The sequence below is a fragment of the Corythoichthys intestinalis genome, chromosome 15 (assembly GCF_030265065.1).
Source record: "Corythoichthys intestinalis isolate RoL2023-P3 chromosome 15, ASM3026506v1, whole genome shotgun sequence".
In the NCBI taxonomy this organism is placed as follows: domain Eukaryota; kingdom Metazoa; phylum Chordata; class Actinopteri; order Syngnathiformes; family Syngnathidae; genus Corythoichthys; species Corythoichthys intestinalis.
In genome coordinates this window covers 18,442,821-18,464,930 of record NC_080409.1, presented here as the reverse complement: position 1 = coordinate 18,464,930, position 22,110 = coordinate 18,442,821, and the positions used below count along the sequence as shown (strand labels likewise).

General features: G+C 39.0%; 1 protein-coding gene across 7 annotated transcripts in view; it reads left to right on the top strand.

Annotated features, from left to right (window-relative positions):
* The window catches only part of tiam2a (TIAM Rac1 associated GEF 2a), a 216,878-nt gene that overhangs the window by 132,817 nt on the left and 61,951 nt on the right, over nt 1-22,110 (top strand). For all 7 annotated transcript variants that reach the window (XM_057859457.1, XM_057859452.1, XM_057859454.1 and 4 more), the window contains 7 exons: nt 7,647-7,703; nt 15,003-15,179; nt 16,289-16,393; nt 16,479-16,554; nt 16,626-16,715; nt 16,806-17,003; nt 21,051-21,142. In XM_057859457.1, the coding sequence (XP_057715440.1) occupies nt 7,647-7,703; nt 15,003-15,179; nt 16,289-16,393; nt 16,479-16,554; nt 16,626-16,715; nt 16,806-17,003; nt 21,051-21,142 (795 nt within the window). The remainder of the gene's footprint in view (nt 1-7,646; nt 7,704-15,002; nt 15,180-16,288; nt 16,394-16,478; nt 16,555-16,625; nt 16,716-16,805; nt 17,004-21,050; nt 21,143-22,110) is intronic.

Below are 22,110 nucleotides of genomic sequence, written 5' to 3'. Positions count from 1 at the left end.
TATCTATGTATATCAATGTATATCCACAGTAAATTGTTAACTGATCTTTTCAAATTTGTTTTTTAACACATAGAGGGTATTCAAACAAATACATCCGAATAAATTAGAAGTATTAAAATACTGTCAAAATATCCTCAGAAGTTTAGCAGTTTATTGTCAAGTAAAAAGTGTCTGAGGGTAGCCTGACGCCCAACCCCCTTCCACAGCTAATGGCTGGTTGCAAGTAAAGAAACAGCAGCCTGGCTTGTTCAAACACATTTTGCTTTCATTCAAGTGACTTTTTTTTCTCGATTGAAAATATATATTTTGATTGAAAGAACTTTTTTTGGCTTGACCAAGAAATAAACAAATCTACCTACAAATTTATCAACCTACAGTAGGCAAGTAAGAAATAAGTGTCTGAAAGTAGCCTGACTAGTAGTAGTAGCGAAAGAGAAAGCAGCCTCCCTCAGCAAGGACTCGGCAAAAGGATGACCGGAAGTTAAAAAAAAAAAAGGACGACACTTTTTATATTGCTATATGTGATTTGTGACTATCTGTACGGACCTCTGTGAAGTCCCCCCCCATCAGACGCAAATTTATATAGAAATGATGTCAATCGTTTGTGCTGTAAAAGTTTTGTTTGAGCTGCTTTCGTTGTAGAGATACTTACAATTCTTATATAGGTAAATCTGAGGTCAGCTAGCCCCCCATTTCAATTAACAATTGTGTCAATCGAATGATGTCAATCGTTTGTGCTGTAAAAGTTTTGTTTGAGCTGCTTTCGTTGTAGAGATACTTACAATTCTTATATAGGTAAATCTGAGGTCAGCCAGCCCCCCATTTCAATTAACAATTTTGTCAATCGTTTGTGCTGCAATGGTTTTGTAGATCAGTATTATGCTTTTATTCAGATATTAATTTCGAGTGGTTACGTCACTCGTAGCTTTTCCTTAGCTTAGCTCCTGCGGCTAATGCAGCATACCAACTCCCAATAACAGAGGGGTGTCCTAGCTACCTACCTAACAAGCACGATCATAACACAAACAAATTTGGGTCCGTTTTGCAGTAAATTGGGGGGCTTTAGATGTTAATTTTGAGTGATGACGTCACTCTAAGCCCCTCATTTACTGCAAAATGGTCCTGAAGTGCTGCCATTCGTTTGTGCTACGTTCGTGTTAGTTGTTAGGACACACCTCTGTTATTGAGAGAGTTGGTATGCTCTATTAGCCACGGGAGTTAAGCTAAGGAAAAGCTACGAGTGACGTCACCACTTAAAATTAATATCTCAATAAAAGCATAATACTGATCTACAAAACCGTTGCAGCACAAACTAGCACAAATGACAGACACAATTCTGAATTGAAATGGGGGGCTAGCTGACCTCAGATTTACCCAAAAAGAATTGTAAATATCATAATATATAATATATAAATATGTCTGATGGGGGGGAGGGGGCCAACTTCACAGAGGTCCGTAGAGATGGTCAGATAGCACATACAGCAATATACAATATGTCGTCCTTTTTTTTTTTTTTTTAATCTTAATTTTTTTGTACTTCCAGATCATCCTCTTGCCGTCGTGTTGTGGGATTTTGCTGTTCTGTTGCGGGATTTATGCTGCTGTGTCTTTGCATTTGCCTTCTGAGCCATTCGTGCTGCGAACCATTTGCTGTTGTGTTGTGGCAATTAGGGTTCGTGCTTTTGCCAATTTGCAATCGCGCTTTAGGAACTGGGGATCGTGTTGTGGCGGTTTGCATTCATGCTTTTTTTCTTTTGCAAAGCGTTTGCAATTGGCGTTCATGCTTTTTTTTATTTCCAAAGTGTTGAGACTTTGCATTTCGCCTGACACCTCTCAGCCACCATAATTTCCTGCTCCTGTTCAAATCCATCCCGCCAGTCGACTGTCGTTCGCTCACACGAGCTCGGTCATCAAGATAAGCACATCCCCCGCCCCTTGACGTAGTTAGCACTTTGCATTCAGAAAGCCACATGGCAGAGCTGATCACACTTGGGTTGGGTTGTGAGACCAAAACATTTGAGATTTTTTTGTCGTCACAAATGTATTGATTATTTCATTCATTATAACTTTATACACGTTGCAATGGTCTGTGCGTTTGTTTATTTCATTGCAGTAATTTATACATAAAGTTGCCTGTGTGTGCTATAGGAGAAGAAGAAAAAATGGGCAGAGCAGTGAATGAATAAAATAAAACCATATTCAAAAATAAAACTCTCAAATAATAACTGAAACTATCATGGCAAGAGTCAGTGTAAACTGACCAACCCTTGTGGGTTAGAGTAAGGTTGTTTGCTTGTGTGCTTGAGTGGCCTATTTGAGAGACAATGACACACTCATTTGCACATATACAGATGCTAATTGTGGATACCCAGAGTTGTGGGGATCATCTGATCCCCTTCTGGGCTTTCCAGTAGGCTAAAAAAATGTTGGGTTTTCTAGTGTTAATGGGTCAATCAAATTCATCATGAGGTACACCATTGACTTGTGACTACTACAAAATGTTTTCAGTCCCATTTATGCTGTTATACTACCGTCTACTCCGTAATATTAGTGTTTGACCATTAACGACTATCTGTCAGTAATGAGGTATTTGTGTATGTAAGTGTACTTTGTGATTTTTCTTGAGGAGCTCCAGCCGGCCACTCTAATGAGGCCCAGTTAGCATTACGCAGTGCAGGAGGCCGAGGTGGTGCTGCTGCACAAACATCAATTATGAATAGCCATATGTGGTAAATGGCAATCCCCGTCCTTCCCTCAGCCCCGCAGACACAAGCAGATGGTTGCTGTAAAGATGCTAAATATTAGATGGCTCTCCTTGATTTTTTTTTTTTTTTTTTTTTTTTTTGCAAGGTCCTCATCATTCTATCAAATTCTATTCTCCATTTGGCGTGAAGTGTAATTGAAGCATAAATGCCGTTAGCTGTAAGGGGCTTGTGGGTTTCTGGACATCTGTTGCTTTGAACAAGAGAGTAATTCTCCATTTTTTCCCCCTGCTCTGTGGGAAATCCGACGCTAGTTCCGATGACATCACAAGTTCCAATTACTGTTGCATTAAACTGATGGTACACTTTTGATGAAGGATTTGGACAGGCGGGTTGTCATGGTTAGCCAAACCAGCCTCTATCTACTGCACGCGTCACTACTTTCGCATGGTTTAAAATTGAACTTTAATAGGTCTAATCAGTTTTCCTGCTATATTTTCATATCTTTCTTTCCTAATTCCACTCATGATTTGTCTTACTGCAAAAACTTTTTCGTCAAATTCTTCTTTTTGGAGCATAAACATAAGAATGGTAGCTGGCAGCTGTTCTGTCACAGCTTCCACACTGACTCATCTGCGTTGGCTTAAGCTCGTTTAACCCTGCGCTCGACAATTTTGTCCCACAGTCTTTCTCACCGGTTTATACTCCCCTCTTGTTTGACTCCTATTGTCCCCTTTAGCAGAGCTATATGTATACAGTAATAAGCTGGCCCGCACTGGGCTGTGGGAAGTAGGCCAGATGATCTAAGGATTTGTGGGAGAGTTGGTAATACATTCTAAAATTAGTCAGTTTACAGGAAAGCAGTGCTGTTTACAGCCACTTGATACTTATGTAAGGGGCAGGATAGTTATTGAAGCATTATCAGGGGTCGGATGGGGGGTCTTATAACCATTTTCAAGTCCTGCATTCAGATACATTCTCAGAAGCAATAGATAGGTATCAATTTCTGACTCAAAGTACATTTTAGATTTATAGATTTTCCCCATTTGACATGATATGGGTAGATGATGATTATGGTTTGTGAACATTTGATCAATTTACCGTTTTTAATTTTTTAAAATAATGTTGGTTACTGTTTGTGCGTTGTATTGGAGAGGCTTAGTCGCCTGCAGCATCAGATCATCGCACCAATCATAAAGCACTAAGGTGACTGACTCCGATTTGGCTCAAATGTGTTCTGGAGATACCTTTACATGAATCATGAACACATGCAAAAATTCTGGACTCATACTCCAGGACATAGCTCCCTAAATGTTAGGTGCCATGTCACTTTTTCAAAAATTATTAATATCGAAGAAAACTAAAGCGTTTTGACACAAGTAATTTACAGTAAGTATTTTCGTCCAAAAGACCCAAGACGAAAATTAAAAGGACTGCCAAATATAACACTGTATGATTCAGAATTTCAGAAATAACATTTACAGATAGTTCATTGTGGTAGATTCCACCTATCTGAGTACAGGTTGGCTGAATGTAAACCATAATGTAGGAGATAAGAGTGCTGAAAAGGGTTACGCCTGAAAAAGAAATTTTTTTGCCCAATTTTAGGTAATTATGGGCAATTACTTAGAAAATAAAACTATAATTAAAACGAAATTGCCCAAACAATACATTTGCCATCCAAAAATGGGCAAAAGCAACAAACACAATTATCTATCTTTAGGTGCTCTTTTCCTTACAGGGGTTTTTAAAAACGACTGATGATTGATTTCTTCCCATAAAAAAAAGATATACATTTAAGAGGCCTATGACAGCAGATTTACACTGTGTACCAAATTTCAGCCTTAAACCTGTGTTATTTCTGAGATACTGACCTCCAAAAACCTCATAAATTTATGTTTTACAGGCCGGTAGCTCTGACACCACTTGGAGTATGAGCCTTTTGCATGTGTTCATTAATCATGTAATTGTATCTCTGGAATAAGTTTGAGCCAAATTGCAATTGCTGACCTGTGAAGCTCTGGTTGAGTTGATTTAATTTAATGACCCCAAATTACAATGGATGATCCGATCATGTGATCAAAAATCCGCCCAATTGCGCCATTTTCAGAGGATTAGAATCGGGTTAAAAAAAAAAAAAATCTTTATATTAGGGCTGTCAAAATTATCGCGTTAACGCGCGTTAATTAAATTTTTTAATCAATCACGTTAAAATATTTGACGCAATTAACGCACTAGGCCCGCTCAGACAGATTTAAATGTCAGTACAGTGAAAGGCCAACTTGTTAATTGTGTTTTATGGAGTTTTTCCGCCCTCTGCTGGCGCTTGGGTGTGACTTGCATATGTTATCTGGCGTAATGTCGCCCTCTGCTGGCGATTCAGTGCAGCTGATTATTTGGGTTTCGGCGCGCTTTTCTGACGTGATTATATGTCGACGCGAACTCACACTAATAGACAGTGCTATTCAGACCAGCTAACGTCCGCATCCAGTATTCAGTGGCAGTTCTCATAGCCCCATCACACTGTTTGTGTCTAATACATGCATCGCTTGTGAGTTATATTCCTCCTTTGTTTATATTGATGAGCATTAGATAGTTATTGATGATGTGTATTTGAATTTGTTCACATATATGGTGAAATGCAGTTACATTGTTAGATGCTTGTGAGCTAATTGGCTAGTGCTACTGCTCAAATGGACACGTGTGTGTACATTTTATGTTATTTTGTGATTTATGCAAGTTATTGACACATTGCCTTGTTATTTTCAGTTTTACAAAAATACAAGAAACGTGCTCCTGTCAAAAACAGATGACTTCAGTAAAGCCCATGCAACTTTGCCACACCGTCTGATTTCTTTTTGGAACTTATGTTCGCTATCTGTCAATTTGTGTACTCAGACACATTGAGGACAGAGTAGGGCTACTAGTTTATTTTTTGATTGAAAATTTTACAAATTTTATTAAAACGAAAACATTAAGAGGCGTTTTAATATAACATTTCTATAACTTGTGCTAATATTCATCTTTTAAGAACTACAAGTCTTTCTATCCATGGATCACTTTACCAGATTTCTTTTTGGAACTTATGTTCGCTATCTGTCAATTTGTGTACTCACACACATTGAGGACAGAGTAGGGCTACTAGTTTATTTTTTGATTGAAAATTTTACAAATTTTATTAAAACGAAAACATTAAGAGGCGTTTTAATATAACATTTCTATAACTTGTGCTAATATTCATCTTTTAAGAACTACAAGTCTTTCTATCCATGGATCACTTTACCAGAATGTTAATAATGTTAATGCCATCTTGTTGATTTATTGTAAATAAATACAGTCCTTATGTACCGTATGTTGAATGTATATATCCATCTTGTCTTATCTTTCCATTCCAACAATAATTTACAGAAAAATATGGCATATTTTATAGATGGTTTGAATTGCGATTAATTGCGATTAATTACGATTAATTATTTTTAAGCTGTAATTAACTCGATTAAAAATTTTAATCGTTTGACAGCCCTACTTTATATGTTTTTCTGCTTCATGCTTGTACAGCCTCTCGCCTTCCCTCCTGCTAAGCAGTGCGACCAAACTGTTTTTCTTGGTCACCATTGCAGCTGGCGTTTGGTACGTTAATGATAAAGTTAATGATGATTAACAGGTTGTTAGCTTTGATCCAGTAAGATACACAAGATGCACAAATGTGTTAATCATCGTTAAGCTTTGTACACAGGCTGTGGCAACTCAGTCATTGTGTAAGTGAGAGGCTGTTCTCGTCAGCGTCAAAGTGTGACCGAATTTGAGTGGACTCACTCAATGAAGCATTTAATAAAGACAAGAATGTTTCTACATTATTCTTGTTTAAAAATATTTTACATTATGGCAAGTTGGGACAATGGTTAGCATGTCTACCTCACATTTTTGGAATCCTGGGTTCAAGCCCAGCTTCGTCCTTCAGGTGTGAAGTTTGCATGTTCATCCCGTGCCTGCGTGAGTTTTTCCGTGGGTTCCTGCCACATCCCAAAAAACCGTGCATGGTATACTGATTGAATACTCTAAATTTCCTTAGGATTGAGTGTGTGTGCTTGAATGGTTGAAAGGTTGTGTGTCCATATGTGCCCTGCGGTAACCTGTCACGGTTTACCCCGCCGTCTGCCTGGAGTTAGCTGTGATAGGTTACAGCACCCCCGTGACCCTCGTTAGGATAAGCGGTTCAGAAGATGAATGAATTATATGAATGGTATGGAGAGTGATTAAAAGTATGGCATTGATGGTGACACAATGAAAAATGTGGATGCGCCTACATTTTCTGCTCGTTCACATTAAGAAAAAAGTTCAGCGCACTAGTGTAATCAATGCAAAAAGTAAGTGTGGAGCCTTGGCAATATACGTATATCGCAATGTTAATTTTTCCAATACCGTTCAGGCTTAATTTGTTTATATATTTTTTATTTTTAAGGGCTAAAAAGTAACAAAATAATGGAGAAATACAATGGCATTGCAAGAAGATACAAACATGTATACGTTTTATACTCCGCAACACTCCCAGAAAAAGTGGAAGAGGAGTGCTGTAAGAACTACGGTACTGTAACATTTGTATTAGTACAAAAAAAGAAACCCAAACTTTTTTTTTTGTACCGGATCGGGACTCTGTATCGGAACTCAAAATGAGGTGAATTGCACTCGGGTGCAAAAATATGTGATCGGGAAATCCATACTTTTACCCCACAGATTTCATTCACAACCTCTTTGCTCCCACACATTTTAGCTCTTTCAAAAGCACTAACACACACAGTGCATACTGGGTATTTGAATTAACTACAGAATACTGCTGTTTGGGTCTAATATTGTGTTACTTTTGAGGTTAGTCACATACCGGTAAATGCTCATGAGTCAGTGCTTCCCCACTGCCTCACGCCCTTAAATGCCTCTTTATTGCAGATCTTTGAGAGCGACGCTGGAGGTCAAGCGCACGTTCCGCCTCCCAAGAACACAGAGGTTAGTCATCACCTTTCCTTGCTTTATCCAGCATGGTGTTTGGATCTTGGATTTTTTTATTCAAAACCTGCCATCTGTCATCCATCATTTCCTACTCTTATACGAGCTCACAGCTCAGTGTAGTGGAGTCTTGGGAAGAACACTGAGGTGCCTAATAACGGCTTCAATTATTGTGAAGCATAACATCTCTTTCATTTCAATTTAATCGTGTTGGGGATGGGAACAGCATAGTTACTGGCTTTTTGCAAAGGCAAAAGGTGTTCAACTTTTTGTGTTTTTGTGTTGTTGTTGTTTTTTTTTTAAACCTGAAATTTCTGACCAAAAGTGTAAGTTATGCATGTGTGCTAAAAGTGCTAAGCGATTTGAAGAGAGTGAATATTGGCCATATGGGCAGCCAGCCGTTAAGATTTAATCACACAGGCAACTGAAATCTTACATGCTAATGTAAAGGATGTGTGATTTTGTGCTCTGGGGTTCAAATCCAACTCTTACTGTTTTGAAACAGCAATTGTCACCTTCTCATTTCAGTCTAAAATGAACTGACAGCAAAACACAAGAAATAAGCTATTATCAATGTGTTCGAGGCTCATAAAAAGATTTTATTGGAAATGGGTGCCCTTTGCCATTACGGTTTACATTTGCATCGTAAAATACACTGCTGGCCAAAAATATTGGCACCCTGCAATTCTGTCAGATTATGCTTTATTTCTCCCAGTAAATGATTGCAATTACAAATGCTTTGGTAGTAATACCTTCATTTATTTTGCTTGCAATGAAAAAACACAAAAGATAATAGAAAAAAAAAAAAAATCATTATTATTTTGCACAAAATTCCAAAAATGGGCCTGACAAAATTATTGGCACCCTCAGCTTAATACAGTGATACCTCAGCTCACGAACATAATTGGTTCCCAGAAAGTGTGTGTAAGGCGAAAAGTTCATCTTCCGAACATTTATTTCCCATAAGAAATCATTAAAATGAGAATAATCCGTTCCCAGGTCCCCATAAAACATAATTTTCTACTAAATAAGCCTTAAAACTACACAAAAATATACCTTATTTTCTTTAATGTCTTCTTAGGCTTAACACTAGCCTGTGGTGGGGTCTTTTTCGGTCCCCTAATAGCAAAAGTACACTCAATATGGTCCAAAATGTCTATCAAACACAAACCACTTCCGCACTCAACGAAAGGGAGGGGACGAACTGGGACGCCGTAAGCGTGCGTCAGCTTCTCGTGGCGCTGTTCGACCGCGTGGTTTGGTTCGTCCGCCGAAAACTAGTTCGTCAGCAGAGACTATATGCTCGCGAATTCAATGTTCTTGAGGCGAAAAGTTCGTGAGCTTAAGCGTTCGTGAGCTGAGGTATCACTGTACTTGGTAGTAAAACCTTTAGACGAAATAACTGTGAACAACCGCTTCTGGTATCCAGTTTCTTACAATGCTCTGCTGGAATTTTTGACCATTGTTCTTTGGCCAAATGCACCAGGTTTCTGAGATTTGAAGGGTGCCTTCTCCAAACAGCTTTTTCAGATCTCTCCACAGGTGTTCTATGGGATACAGGTCTGGACTCATTGCTGGCCACTTTAGGAGTCTCCAGTGCTTTCTCTCAAACCATTTTCTAGTACCTTTTTGAAGTGTGTTTTTGGTCATTGTCCTGCCGGAAGACCCATGACCTCTGAAGGAAACCCAGCTTTCTCACACTTGGCCCTACATTATGCTGCAAAATTTGTTGATAGTCTTTAGACTTAATAATGCCATGCACACGTCAAGCAATCCAGTGACAGAGGTAGCAAAGCAACCCCAAAACATCAGAGAAACCTCCGCCATGTTTGACTGTAGGGACCGTGTATTTTTCTTTGAAGGCCTCTATGTTGATGTCTTTTCCCAAAGAGCTCTACTTTGGTCTCATCTGACCAGAGAACATACTTCCATAACGTTTTTGGCTTTCTCAGCTAAGTTTTAGCAGACTCCAGCCTGCCTTTATGTCTCTAGGTCAGAAGTGGGGTCTTCCTGGGTATCCTACCATAGAGTCCATTTTCACTCAGACACCGACGGATAGTACGGGTTGACACTGTTGTACCCTTGGAGTGCAGGCCAGCTTGAACTTGTTTGGATGTTTTTCGAGGTTCTTTATCCACCAACTGTACAATCTTTCCTTGAAATCTCTCGTCAATTTTTCTTTTTTGTTCCCATCTAGGGAGGATAGCCACAGTGCCATGGGCTTTGCACTTATTGATGACACTGCGCATGGTAGGCACAGGAACATTCAGGTCTTTGGAGATGGACTTGTAGCCTTGAACTTGCACATGCTTCCTCACAATTTTGCTTCTCAAGTCCTCAGACACTTTTTTGGTCTTCTTTCCTTTCTCCATGCTTAATGTGGTACACACAAGGACACAAGACAGAGGTTGAGTCAACTTTAAATTACGGTAGTTTAACTGGCTGCAAGTGTGTTTTAGTTATTGCCACCACCTGTTATGTGCCACAGGTAAGTAACAAGTGCTGTTAAATACACAAATTAGAGAAGCATCACATGATTTTTCAAAGTGTGCCTATATGATAATGATTTTATTTTTTTTACCCATTCTCTTTTGTGTTTTTTTATTGCAAGCAAAATAGATGAAGATATTACTACCAACGCATTTGTAATTGCAATCATTTTCTGGAAGAAATTGAGCATTATCTGACAGAATTGCAGGGGTGCCCATACTTTTGGCCAGCACTGTATGTAAGTTATCAATTTCACTTGTATATGTCAAATTTTTACAATAAATAATGCAATTGTGGTATAATTTGTATTTTTTATGCTCTTTTCCTTTAAATTAAATGTTCCAAAAATATTTTGGGGTGATTAATCATTTGCTGTTGACCAAGACTTTTAGGCTGAATGAATAAGTGTTAAATTCCACAGGATGCAGTCATGGAGTTTGTGGTGAATTTGGCAAGTGACAAAAGTAGCTCCCCCCAATCAAATGTTTAAAATGAGAGTACAAATGGTTCAGGAAACAATGCCATCTTTCAATGTGTCAATGATTTAATGTCGCGTTAAATGTGGGAGCTCCTCCAGAGTTTGTCTTTCCTCAGTTCAGGTTATTTTCATCTAGAAAGTAAAATTTCACAGTGGCAGGATAGAAGGAAGTCAGTGAGGATTCAAGATAGCACAGAACTATTGATTTTTCTTGACACAGTTTTCTACTGTCCAGACAACTTGAGTCTCGACTTATTTATTGTGTTTTTTATCATTACGGGCAGCACTTTCTTTCAAAGACGGTTGTCGTGCAATGCTGTATAAATTATTGGTGTTGGTAACTTGGCTAACTATAACTCTTTTAAAAAGTTGTTGTCTAGGACAGGGGTCGGGAACCTTTTTGACTGAGAGAGCCAAAACACCCAACATATTTAAAAATGTGATTCTACAAGAGCCATACAGAGTGTTTGTGTCTATGTGTGCACATATATTATATAGGTGGAGCCTCTCAAGGCAGCTGTTTCATTAGTCTCACTCTCCTGGAAGTGGCGACAATTTGACAGGCGAAAAAGTAATGAAAGTGAAACCGACCGCCCGCCTGTGTGACTTGGGTTACCGCGCAGTTCACGTTCGTGGTTTAATTTTCCCTTACACATTTTTATATACTCCTATACTACACTTTGTACCCATGCTGCTTGCTGAGCAGAGAGTTAACGCGCAAGACGAGCTCTGTAATGCCAATCTCCGTGCATTCCGTGACAGGAGGACCACCAATGGGCACAGAATTGAAGCATATCATTGCGATGTATGTTTAAAATATCCAAAATCAATGTGTGAATTCGCCATCAGCTCATCACAGCTCGTTTATGTCAAGCGAGCCAGCCGGTTCCACATTTAAGATTACGGGTTGACCGAGAGCCAGATGCACTCCTCCAAAGAGCCAGATATGTCTCGCGAGCCATAGGTTCCTGACCCCCGGTCTAGGACAAAGGAATTTAACGCCCCACCTAGCTCAATGTGGTTGTATTGCACGAGGTTGTCTGTTCATGTCAAACTAGTTTGACTTTTATTTCCTGCACTCTAAACCGAAAGTTAACTTGACACAACAAAACTCATCATAAAGCAGAATAAATAATATAAAGTTATCTGTAACAGATTCACATATATATTCTTTAAATATTTATTTTATTTTTTTCATTGTTTAATATACTGGTCCATCACTAAATTTGTGGCTCAACTTTCGCACCTTCAGTGCATTGCGGATTTTTAAATGTTGTTATAAAAATAAGAGTTCTAGAAATATGTATGTACATATGTAATGTCATAATTATGATGGTCTTATGACTAACCCTCAAATTAAGCGTTACTAAATTCCATATGTAGCAATTAATGAAACAACTAGAACAGTAACTGAAGAAATAATTAGCAGAGAACATGAATTTGCATTTGTTATTTACATCTGTAGCACCGCAACGCATGCTAGGAGGCATGTTGAAAGACAACAGTGTTGACAGCATGTGGCAGCAGAGGTTGACTGTCTCCCCCAAGAGATTCTCTTGTGGCATGTGTGATGGCCAAATTGAAGCTTCTTGAAGCAATGAAGCTTCGCACCTCACAGTGGTTCATTAAGCCTCATGACAGTCTTATGATGCCGCTGTCAAATAAAGTGTTACCGGTTGATATCTTTTGGTGTAAATATCTCATCATACAGTTTCAACGGCTGCGACTTATAGTCCAGTGCGTCTTATCCAGGGGTGGACAAACTATTCCACAAAGGGCCACAGTGGGTGCGGGTTTTAGCTCATACCCATCATGAGAACAGTCTTTCACCAATCTGGTTTCTTACAGGTGCAATCAGTTGATTGCAATCAGGTGCTTCTTGTTTCCACTGAAACGTCAATGGTTAAACTGTCCATGCTGAATCAGTTGGAACAAAGACCAGGACCCACTGCGGCCCTCGAGGACCGGTTTGCCCACCCCTGGTCTTATCTATGAACAAATGCCGTTTTCGTGTCAAATTTGGTGGGTGGTGGCTTATAGTCAGGTGTGCATTATAGTGCAAAAATTATGGTAATTACATTTTTTAAAGTAAGGTTAACAACACTGGTCCCCATTAACACTGATACGTAAGGGAACACTATATTTCTTTGAAAGTGAGTCATCTTTTGACAAGATTGCATCCTCTACATTAACTTAATAAACAGCCATTTAATGTTATTCGTGTGCGATTAAGTGAATTACATTTGTATTTAAGAGTATTTGTACCTCATGACATTGGTCTTTACTGCCTTCACCTCTTGCTGCAAGTAATTAAAGTAAAATGGGATAGTTGGTACCTTGCATGGTAGCCTACCATCCTACATCTGACTGATTATGATGTCTTTAATAGAAGTAAAACACATTTTAAGGCTAAATGATACCTAGGGGCATGGACATTGTAACATGGTATAGGGCAGGAGTGGGGAAACTTTCACAAAAGGCTGCAGTGGGTGCTGGTTTTTGTTCAAACCCATCAGAGGGACAGCTTTACACCAATCTGGTGTCTTACAATTGCAATTAGTTGGTTGCAGTCAGGTGCTTTTTGCTTCCTCTAAAACCTCATTGGTTAAACTGTCTGTGCCCACTGCGGCCCTTGAGGACCGGTTTGTCCACCCCTGGTATAGGGAGAAAAAGGTTTTATTTTTTTTATTTTTTATTTTTAAAAGGCCAAAAAAACCCTAAAAGGCTCAGGACCTTAAGTGTTTAACTGTCATTCCCAATGAAATCTCCACATTTTACCTGACAGATGGACTACGTTCAGCTCTGAGATCTTGTCATCTTTGTCCTGTGGTGTAAAGCAGTTTGGGTGAAGCTTTTAGGAAACTAAAAGTAATGCAATTTTAATACATGTAATTGAAGGAAATTGGTTGGAATTTTCTTCAACTGTTCTTTTTCTTCTTTATGGCTCGTCAAATCTATTTTAGTCCAAACTGAAATATTTGTGTCCCTCGGTTGCTAAGTGGAGCAGAAAGGCTGCTTTCTGGAGAAAGGGTGTAGTATTTATGCAGCTGTCAACAAATATCCTTTTTCTAGAAGCGTTTGGCGGCTGGCTACTTTGGGAGTAGTTTCCGCTTTAGAGAGGAAAGACTGAACTATCAGTTTGAATGTATTTCTGACTGAGTGTAAACATGAATAGTGCCCACAGACTGACCACACAGGGCACTTGTTGATGTCGAAGCACGTGCCGTCTCCACAGCCTTGTTGGCGCTTGGTGGTGGAAGGTTGACCAGGCAACGGCCTGCCTGTTCTCACCCTCTGTGACCATGAATGGGCGTGCAGTGTTAAATCAGCTGCCGCTAAGGTCAGTGGAGGCAACAAAATCTTAGTTTTCCAGTCACGCCATAATGCTGTGACACAAATGGGGTGGTTATGTAACTAGTTGCCGTGATGCTTGTTACTTCATCCTCAGTGGGCAAGCATTGACCTCACAACTCTAAATGGATAGGTGAAGTTTGGTGTTGAAGCAGCACCTTGTGTTCATCCATCCCTGCTTGTTCAAGAAATATTTTGAGAAGAACACTGCTGGATTTTTATTTTTGAGGACTCGTCATGAATAGATTTGGAAAATAAAGTCTAATGAGTGCCTCTATGGTTATCTAAGCTTGAGCTCATGATAGTTTGTAGTGGCCTTCTCACTAGTATAGCTAAGGGTATTTCAGGGTGAAAGCACAGAAAGCACACTAACATCAGACTAAAATGGCCGAGAACCCACAGTCACATACCACTCTACGTTAGGACTTTGTGTATTTAAGTCTTGGTCATGTGACCAGCTCATTCCATTCTTTAAGGCATTTACTTTTCTCATGTCTCAACCACAGAGTCATGTCATCTTTTGCAGAAGTGCTGAATCACTAAAGAACTTCATTCAACGAGGTTTTGTTCATTCAACCAGACTGCTTTAGCACCTTAACAATTGTGGTCATGAGCTGTAATTTGGTGTCTCCAGTAGGCCCCTGACGCCACGGTGGCGCATTTCCGTCCAGACACCAAGGATGAAGGATAACCCCAAGCTGCCCAAAGTTGAGGGCTAAAATGCCCACCCCTAATGTTTTTTTTTTTAAAATTACATTTTACCACCTTTTAACGTGATGATTACGTTGATTATCTTTATCACACTTGAAGGAATTGACTGATTTTCACATTGACACACTTTCAACATAGAAATTCATTTAGAGTATTACAGCTGATTTGATACATGTGTTTTCGTTCTATAACATCAATCTGGTTTAGAGTATTACAGCTGATTTGATTCATGTGTTTTCGTTCTATAACATCAATCTGGTTTACTACAGAGAATGAATACGCTCACCAGGATCCACTCCATGTCGCCCCCTGAGGAAGGTTTATGGGATATCATCAGCTCTCCCACAGGAACGCTGACCTGTGTCTACATGCCAGATGGCCTGACAGCCCAGGTTCATGTAAGAAGTCAGCAAACTGCTACTGACCTTCTCCTTGAGGTCTGCAAGGTTAGTGATTGTAAGCACAATAAAAGGAAAAATATGTCTGTTGTTTGTAGCTATATAATATGTTAGTCAGGTTGATTATTTTTGTACTTTGTGGTCGATTTTAAACCTACAGTAGAGGAACTCCCCAACAGTTAGTCTTAAATGTTTTTTTAGACTATTTATGTAAAAACCGTCAATAATGCATTAAAATTAGGGCTTTCAAACGAATAAAATTTTTAATCGAGTTAATTACAGCTTAAAAATTAATTAATCGGACTTAATCGCAATTCAAATCATCTATAAAATATGCCATATATTCTGTAAATACTGTTGGAATGGAAAGATAAGACACAAGACGGATATATACATTCAGCATACGGTACATAAGTACTGTATTTGTTTATTATAACATTAAATCAACAAGATGGCTTTAACATTATTAACATTCTCTTAAATTGATCCATGGATAGAAAGACTTGTTGTTCTTAAAAGATAAATGTTAGTACAAGTTATAGAAATGTTGTATTAAAACCCCTCTTAATGTTTTGTTTTTTTAAAATTTGTAAAATTTTCAATCAAAAAATAAACTAGTAGCTCGCCATTGTTGATGTCAATAATTACACCATGCTCACTCATGGTACTAATCCATAAAATCAGTTGGACCCAAGCGCCAGCAGAGGGAACCAAACACCAAAAAACAAGTAACAAGCAGACATTACACTGTACTGCACATTTTAATCTGTTTGAGCGGGGCATGTGCGTTAATTGCGTCAAATATTTTAACGTGATTAATTTTAAAAAATTAATTACTGCCCGTTAACGCGATCATTTTGACAGCCCTAATTAAAATTAAAGCAGATGTGATTTTACACTCCATTGGGGGTTTAAAGCTGCATACTTATTCAACCCGTGTCAACTTCGCGCAGTCCCACAAGACTGACGGATAGGCTGTATTCACTTGGGTGATGCTATTTTGTTTACCGCAACGGTCTCACCGTTGAGTGTAAATTCAGTGAATAATTCACGCCTCTACTGTACCGCAGCTGTCGAACCAAGCGTTGGTGCATGAAATATGTCCGATAAGTCTGCGCACACAAGGTGCTGAGCATTAGAATCTCTTGTGTAAACAGACTAAACAGCTGGACCCAGACTTGCACCGACTGCGTCTGCACAGGCAAGCGGGACAAGATACCGAGATTCGATCTGTGGCGCCTGATGAGCTTGTTTGCGATTTGGTGAGGAGAACAAGCAGTCACAGCATGCTCTTTATTAAGCACTTGTTTATGTAGTTGTGTTGATTCATCTAATATTACCATGTAGGTTGGCCAGTTGGAGATGGTCCCAGTTAATATGTTTACCTTGCAAATGAACAGGACAAGCGGTAATGGAGATTTCGGTAAGTTGGTGTTGAAAACCTTTGCATTTCAGCTTTATGCTTATTCATTCGGGTTCTTCTCCTGCATACAGGATTTGCTGTAACAGGACAGATAGACAGTCAGAAAAATAGTCGAATATTTGTTAGTGAGGTGCTTCCTGATGGCCAAGGCTTCACCGAAGGTACCAAAAGCAACAACAGATAGACCGCAAACTTCACGTACAATGTTATATGCTTCACATTTTCTAACATGTTTTATATTTTTATTCTAGGTTTGCGACCAGGTGATGAGGTTTTAATGTTGAATGGTCGCTATGTATCAGCTCTTGACCTGACACTGATCCAGATGCTGTTTTCTGAGCAAACTCTGAACATGTGCCTGAGGCGGGATGGACCCCCGCCTCAAAATAGTCCCTCTGGCAATTTACTTCCTCCTCCAGCGTTCAAAGTCAAAGCCAAGTCCTCCTCAGGTGCTACATTGACACATCATGTAGATTCTTCAACTGTATCAATTCAAATTAATAGATTTTGTGGAACCAAATCCACTGATTTTCCACTAATACATAATAATTTGATTAATTCGTTCACAGCCCAAAAACCTATGCTACATACTTAATAAATACTGTAAGTACAATTACAAATAGCAGTTGCACATAGCAAAACAAATACATTATAAATACAATCGTAATAATAATAATAATGGAACGAATCGGGTTCTAAAGTGTTAGTTTTGTTCCTGCTGTTCCTGAATGCACTCTGTGACTGGCAAGAGTGAGAGAGGTCCGGAAGAGTGGGAAGTTTTTACTTTCTCTGTCCATGTTCTGTAGTTGTTGGCGTCGGCTACGGCGGACAGTATCCGTGTTGTGTTGCACAAGTCCTGAAATAAATGATTAAAAGCTGGTGACTTCCTTGCCGATAGACGTGGGAATCTTGAGGCACCTCACGATTCGATTACAATTACGATTCAGAGGCTACAACTCGATTATACAAATAGATTATTGATGCACAACTCCCACCCCCACCCCCCAGCTATGAGCTGCTTCTAATGTTTAATACATTATTACAAAAAAAGTGCAAAAATCCTCTTCAATAAACTACTATTTCAGTATCAAGCTAACAAAATACTCAAGTCCCCATTCTGTAGCAGCTTTAAACTACATTCAATTAATTTAATGTTGTGAATCAACCGTTAAAGTTGTTAAAATTGCTCCCGTTATTCCATAATTTCCCTTCCGTTTACTTTCGACATGTGAAAGTTTTAAAACTGTTTCATCATTTAAAGATAGATTCAAGTCAAGCATTATTTTAGATAAAAAGTTAATTAGGTTCGCTCGGAATGTTCGCTACAACAGAGCCTTCCTGAGAAGTCTACTGCTTTAAGATGGCGGCTGTTTACTAACGCCGGCGAGTCTATCATTTCGCATCTATTTCTCTATACATGTGCTATCGCCGCCGAGTCTATAATTTCGCATCTAGTTCTATATTCATGTCATATACATATCTACTGTAGCATTATGTGGGCTTAGGTTGTAGCAACGTGGGTGAAGTTAGTAGCAACTGGGCGTTTTTTGTAGCGGCTGTCGGCGGTTTTTTACCTACCGGCATGAGTTTTGGATGTTTACTCTTGGTCCGTTCCTCATTGCGTCCCGAAAACTGAGCTGACTGTCTTCCGCTATACTTACCATATTTAAATAATCGCAATATGGATGTTCGTGAATCGTTCTCGAATCTTCAGCGGCCGAATCGCAAATGATCTAGGAATCGGAAATTTCACACTCCCTTTACTTGCCGATGTTACAATAATAATAATCATAATAGTCATGACAGTCGTCCTCAAGATCGTAGGCATGTTCTGGCCATATTGTCAGGCCAGTTCACTGACGTGCACACCACGCTCATATTTTTCTATCATTTCCTTCTTAATTTCAATGGTACGCGTCACCTTTTTCCTTTTTGCACCATTGACACTAACCTTCTTTGGACCCGTGTTGATTTTTCTTCAAAAAAAAAAAAAAAAAAAAAAATCTGCGATCGTATGTCGACGTACCACTGTATATGCAACTACATTCTTCCTACTCTAATTTTCTCACCTTATCATGTTGACGGATTAGTCCCTTTAATGAGAGGCTGCCGCTAATACATATCTAATTCACCATAAGTCTGTTGGGTGCAATAAATTTATCTCCTAAATTATGATAAATTTAACTCCTGAATCATTGTTTGTATTATCATAGACCTCATAACCTATTGACATGACACGGGAACCAGGGCCGATTCGTAGGGGGCCTATTTTCAAAACCTTCAAATTCAAATATTTTCAAAACCAAAGCTGCTACCGACCTAAAACCAAAACAGGCACCTACCTTCGCCATATATGAGTCTCCTTGAGCAGCGGCATCAAAAAAATCAAAGTCGTTCCCTTATAAAATCCCAATTAATTATCTTTTTTAAAAAGTATAACACAACTTAAAATGGCTATATTTTACACTAGTTGCACAAAAGTCACCAAATACAGAGATAATCACCTATATTTTCAGGATCAATAGCAATATTTAACATATCAAATAAGTTTTTGACCAAAATTGCAACTTAATTTTGTTTTATTTACTGCAAGTTTTAAACTGCTAACAAATCACTCAATTTAACATCAGAAACTTAATACTTCAGGAAAACATGCAGAATCAATTATAAATAATATGTAAATAGATTATGAATATATTCTACATACAATCACAACTTATTATAGAATAGAATAGCCCTTTATAATCATTTTACTCTATATACTATAAGCAAATGAGGCTAGCGGCCCCCTGACGTAAACAGAGATTTTCTGGCGAAAATTCTTGTGAATAAATGCGTACCGTAAATCCCCTAATTTTTCATAGATATGGACGTAAAACAGTCTCAATTCTTGGTTAAAAGCAAAGAAACCGTGCAGTTAGCGTTTATTTCACGTATATTGTCAAAGTACAATGCTACCCTGTTAGCGAATGAGGCTAGCGGCCACCTGGCGGAGAGTTTTTCTGGCGAAAATTGTTGTGAATAAATGCCTAAATCTATGAATTCTTCATATACATTGACGTAAAACAGTCTTGATTCTTGGTTAAAAGCAAAAAAATCGTGCAGGTAGCATTTCGCGTAAATATTGCCAACTATGAGGCTAGTCAGTTACGAAAATTAGCCGCCTCCATGTGTAAACAAAGAAGAAAATTCCTGCAAATAAATGCTTTAATCACGCATGCATGGCACGAAAAATATAATATTTATCTTGAATCCTCGAACAAATCATTCCTGAGACAATCCTTCCTATTTGTATGCGATATGGCTTTCGTAGTTCTTCAAAAATCCAAGCTTAAATCCGACATTGAGCGTGTGCGGTCTTCGGCTATTACTAAATGAAGCTCGGCTCCCTCTGATAAGGCGTTACGCAAAGAATGACTAAGTGTCACATCAATAGGTAATGAAGTCTATGGTATTATGCAGAATGTTCAGAAATCAGACCTGAAAATGTGATTTCGATTTCCAAGAGAAATGTACTGTACTTTCCAAAACAAACAAAATGACACATTAATGAGCAGTGTGATTAAAGTTAAATGAACCACACTGTGGAAGTCACATTTTCCCTCAGCATGCATGCACATTGTCATGCCTTTTTATTGCTTTTATTTCCAAAAAAACAGTCAGAACATTTTATGTTATCCTGATGGTAGTTATTCATTAACATAGCCTTTCCTTGGAGTATCTTTAATTAAACTCAGAGGGATTAATGACTTGAAAGCCTCATTACAGTAAACGGTGTGATCAAAGTGCTTGCAGTTTTCTTATCAGTCTCTAGAGGGCAGATGATCCCAGCCTGTCTGTACAAAAAGGAGGTAGGGATGTATGCACTGATGAAGAGGAATTATTAGTTGCCAAAACCACATTCCTTTGTGAAAGCTATGTCTTTTGTCTTTGGTAATGTCTAAGTCAACCCCATCAAATTTAGATTTAGAATTTCTTCTCCAGCAGTCTGCAATTTGGTTGACAGCAATTGTCGGTTCAGAAAGGACATGTTTAGCTCCATTGGCGGTCCAGAAGTTTTCTTTTGTTTCCTGCTGTCGGATTGGCTTACCTCCCAGTCTACAATCAAGGGTAGTCTTTTCATTTGCCAACTGCTGCACTTTGGAACAAGAACCTTGAATTTAATGAGCTGTAGGCCGTATCAGAAATCATCTAAAAATACCTTTTCAGAGTGGCTAGATGTAAAAGGTTTTCAAGAAAACAGTCAATGTGTGACTTTTACTTTCAGAGACAAAATGGCAAACTGTACCTTGAGATTTGTTTTTTTTTTTACTCATCTTTTTTGAGTGCTGTTTTCTTTCATTTATAGATATTGCACGGGGTCTGTTCGGCGCCTTTGATGGCTTTGCGACACTATAGTTTGTGTTTAGTGGTCACTGTAATTCAATAAGCCTCTATGCTGCGGTGATTTGAGGAACACATACCTACAACTTAACCCACCTCTCTCTGTCTCCCAGACTTGTGCACTGCAGCGGAGGGTAACGAGTCCATGTGTGCCGGGCTGGAGAGTCACTCCCACTGCGCACACAGGCCTGTTCAGCTCAGCAAGGTAGGTGGAGCTAAAAAGAATGTTTCCATTGTCGTGCAGACTTGACGTGAAGTATGTGTCTCTATTATTTCAGAATGTATGCGGGCGTGTGTGTATGTGTGTGTGTGTGCACACGTGAGCTGTCACAATGGCGGATGTGTGGCTGTAACCAGACTGGCACAAATTCCTCAGATTACCCTAATTAGGATGTTTCATCATAGCCACTAGTATAAACACATCTTATTACTGTCATGCAGGATGATCAGTGTGGGGAGAAATAACAATGAAAGAAGGGTGAAAATAAGTAAGTGAATCCTCTGCCTAAGGAGACTTAAAGAGCAATTGAAAACAATTTTCACCAAACATTTTAAGTCAGGCGTGTGCCCAATCACTGATGAGTGGCTTAAAGTTGCCCTGCCCACAATAAAACACACACCTGGTAATAATTTTTTTTATGAGAAGCATTGTCTGATATGCATCATGGCTCGATCAAAAGAGCTGTCTGAAGACCTGCGGTCAAGGATTGTTGATTTGTATAGAGCTGGGAAAGGATACAAAACCATCTCTAAAAGTCTGGATGTTCATCAATCGACAGTCAGAAAAGTTGTCTATAAATGAAGAGAGTTTGGCACTGTTGCTTCTCTCCCAAGGAGTGGCCGTCCACCAAAGATGATGTCAAGAGTTCAGCGCAGAATACTCAGAGAGGTAAAAAAGAACCATAAAGTGTCTGCTAAAGACTTGCAGAAATCACTGGCACAGTCCAATATCTCTGCACAAATCAACTGTATGTAAAACTATGGCCAAGAGTGGTGTTCATGGGAGGACTCTATGGAGGAAGCCATTGCTGTCCTTAAAAAAACATTGTTGCTCGTTTAATGTTCGCAAAAAGGCACTTGGAGGCACTCCACAGACGTTTTGGCAAAATATTTTAAGGACTGATGAAACCAAAGTTGAATTGTTATGGAGTAACACAAAATGTCATGTGTGGA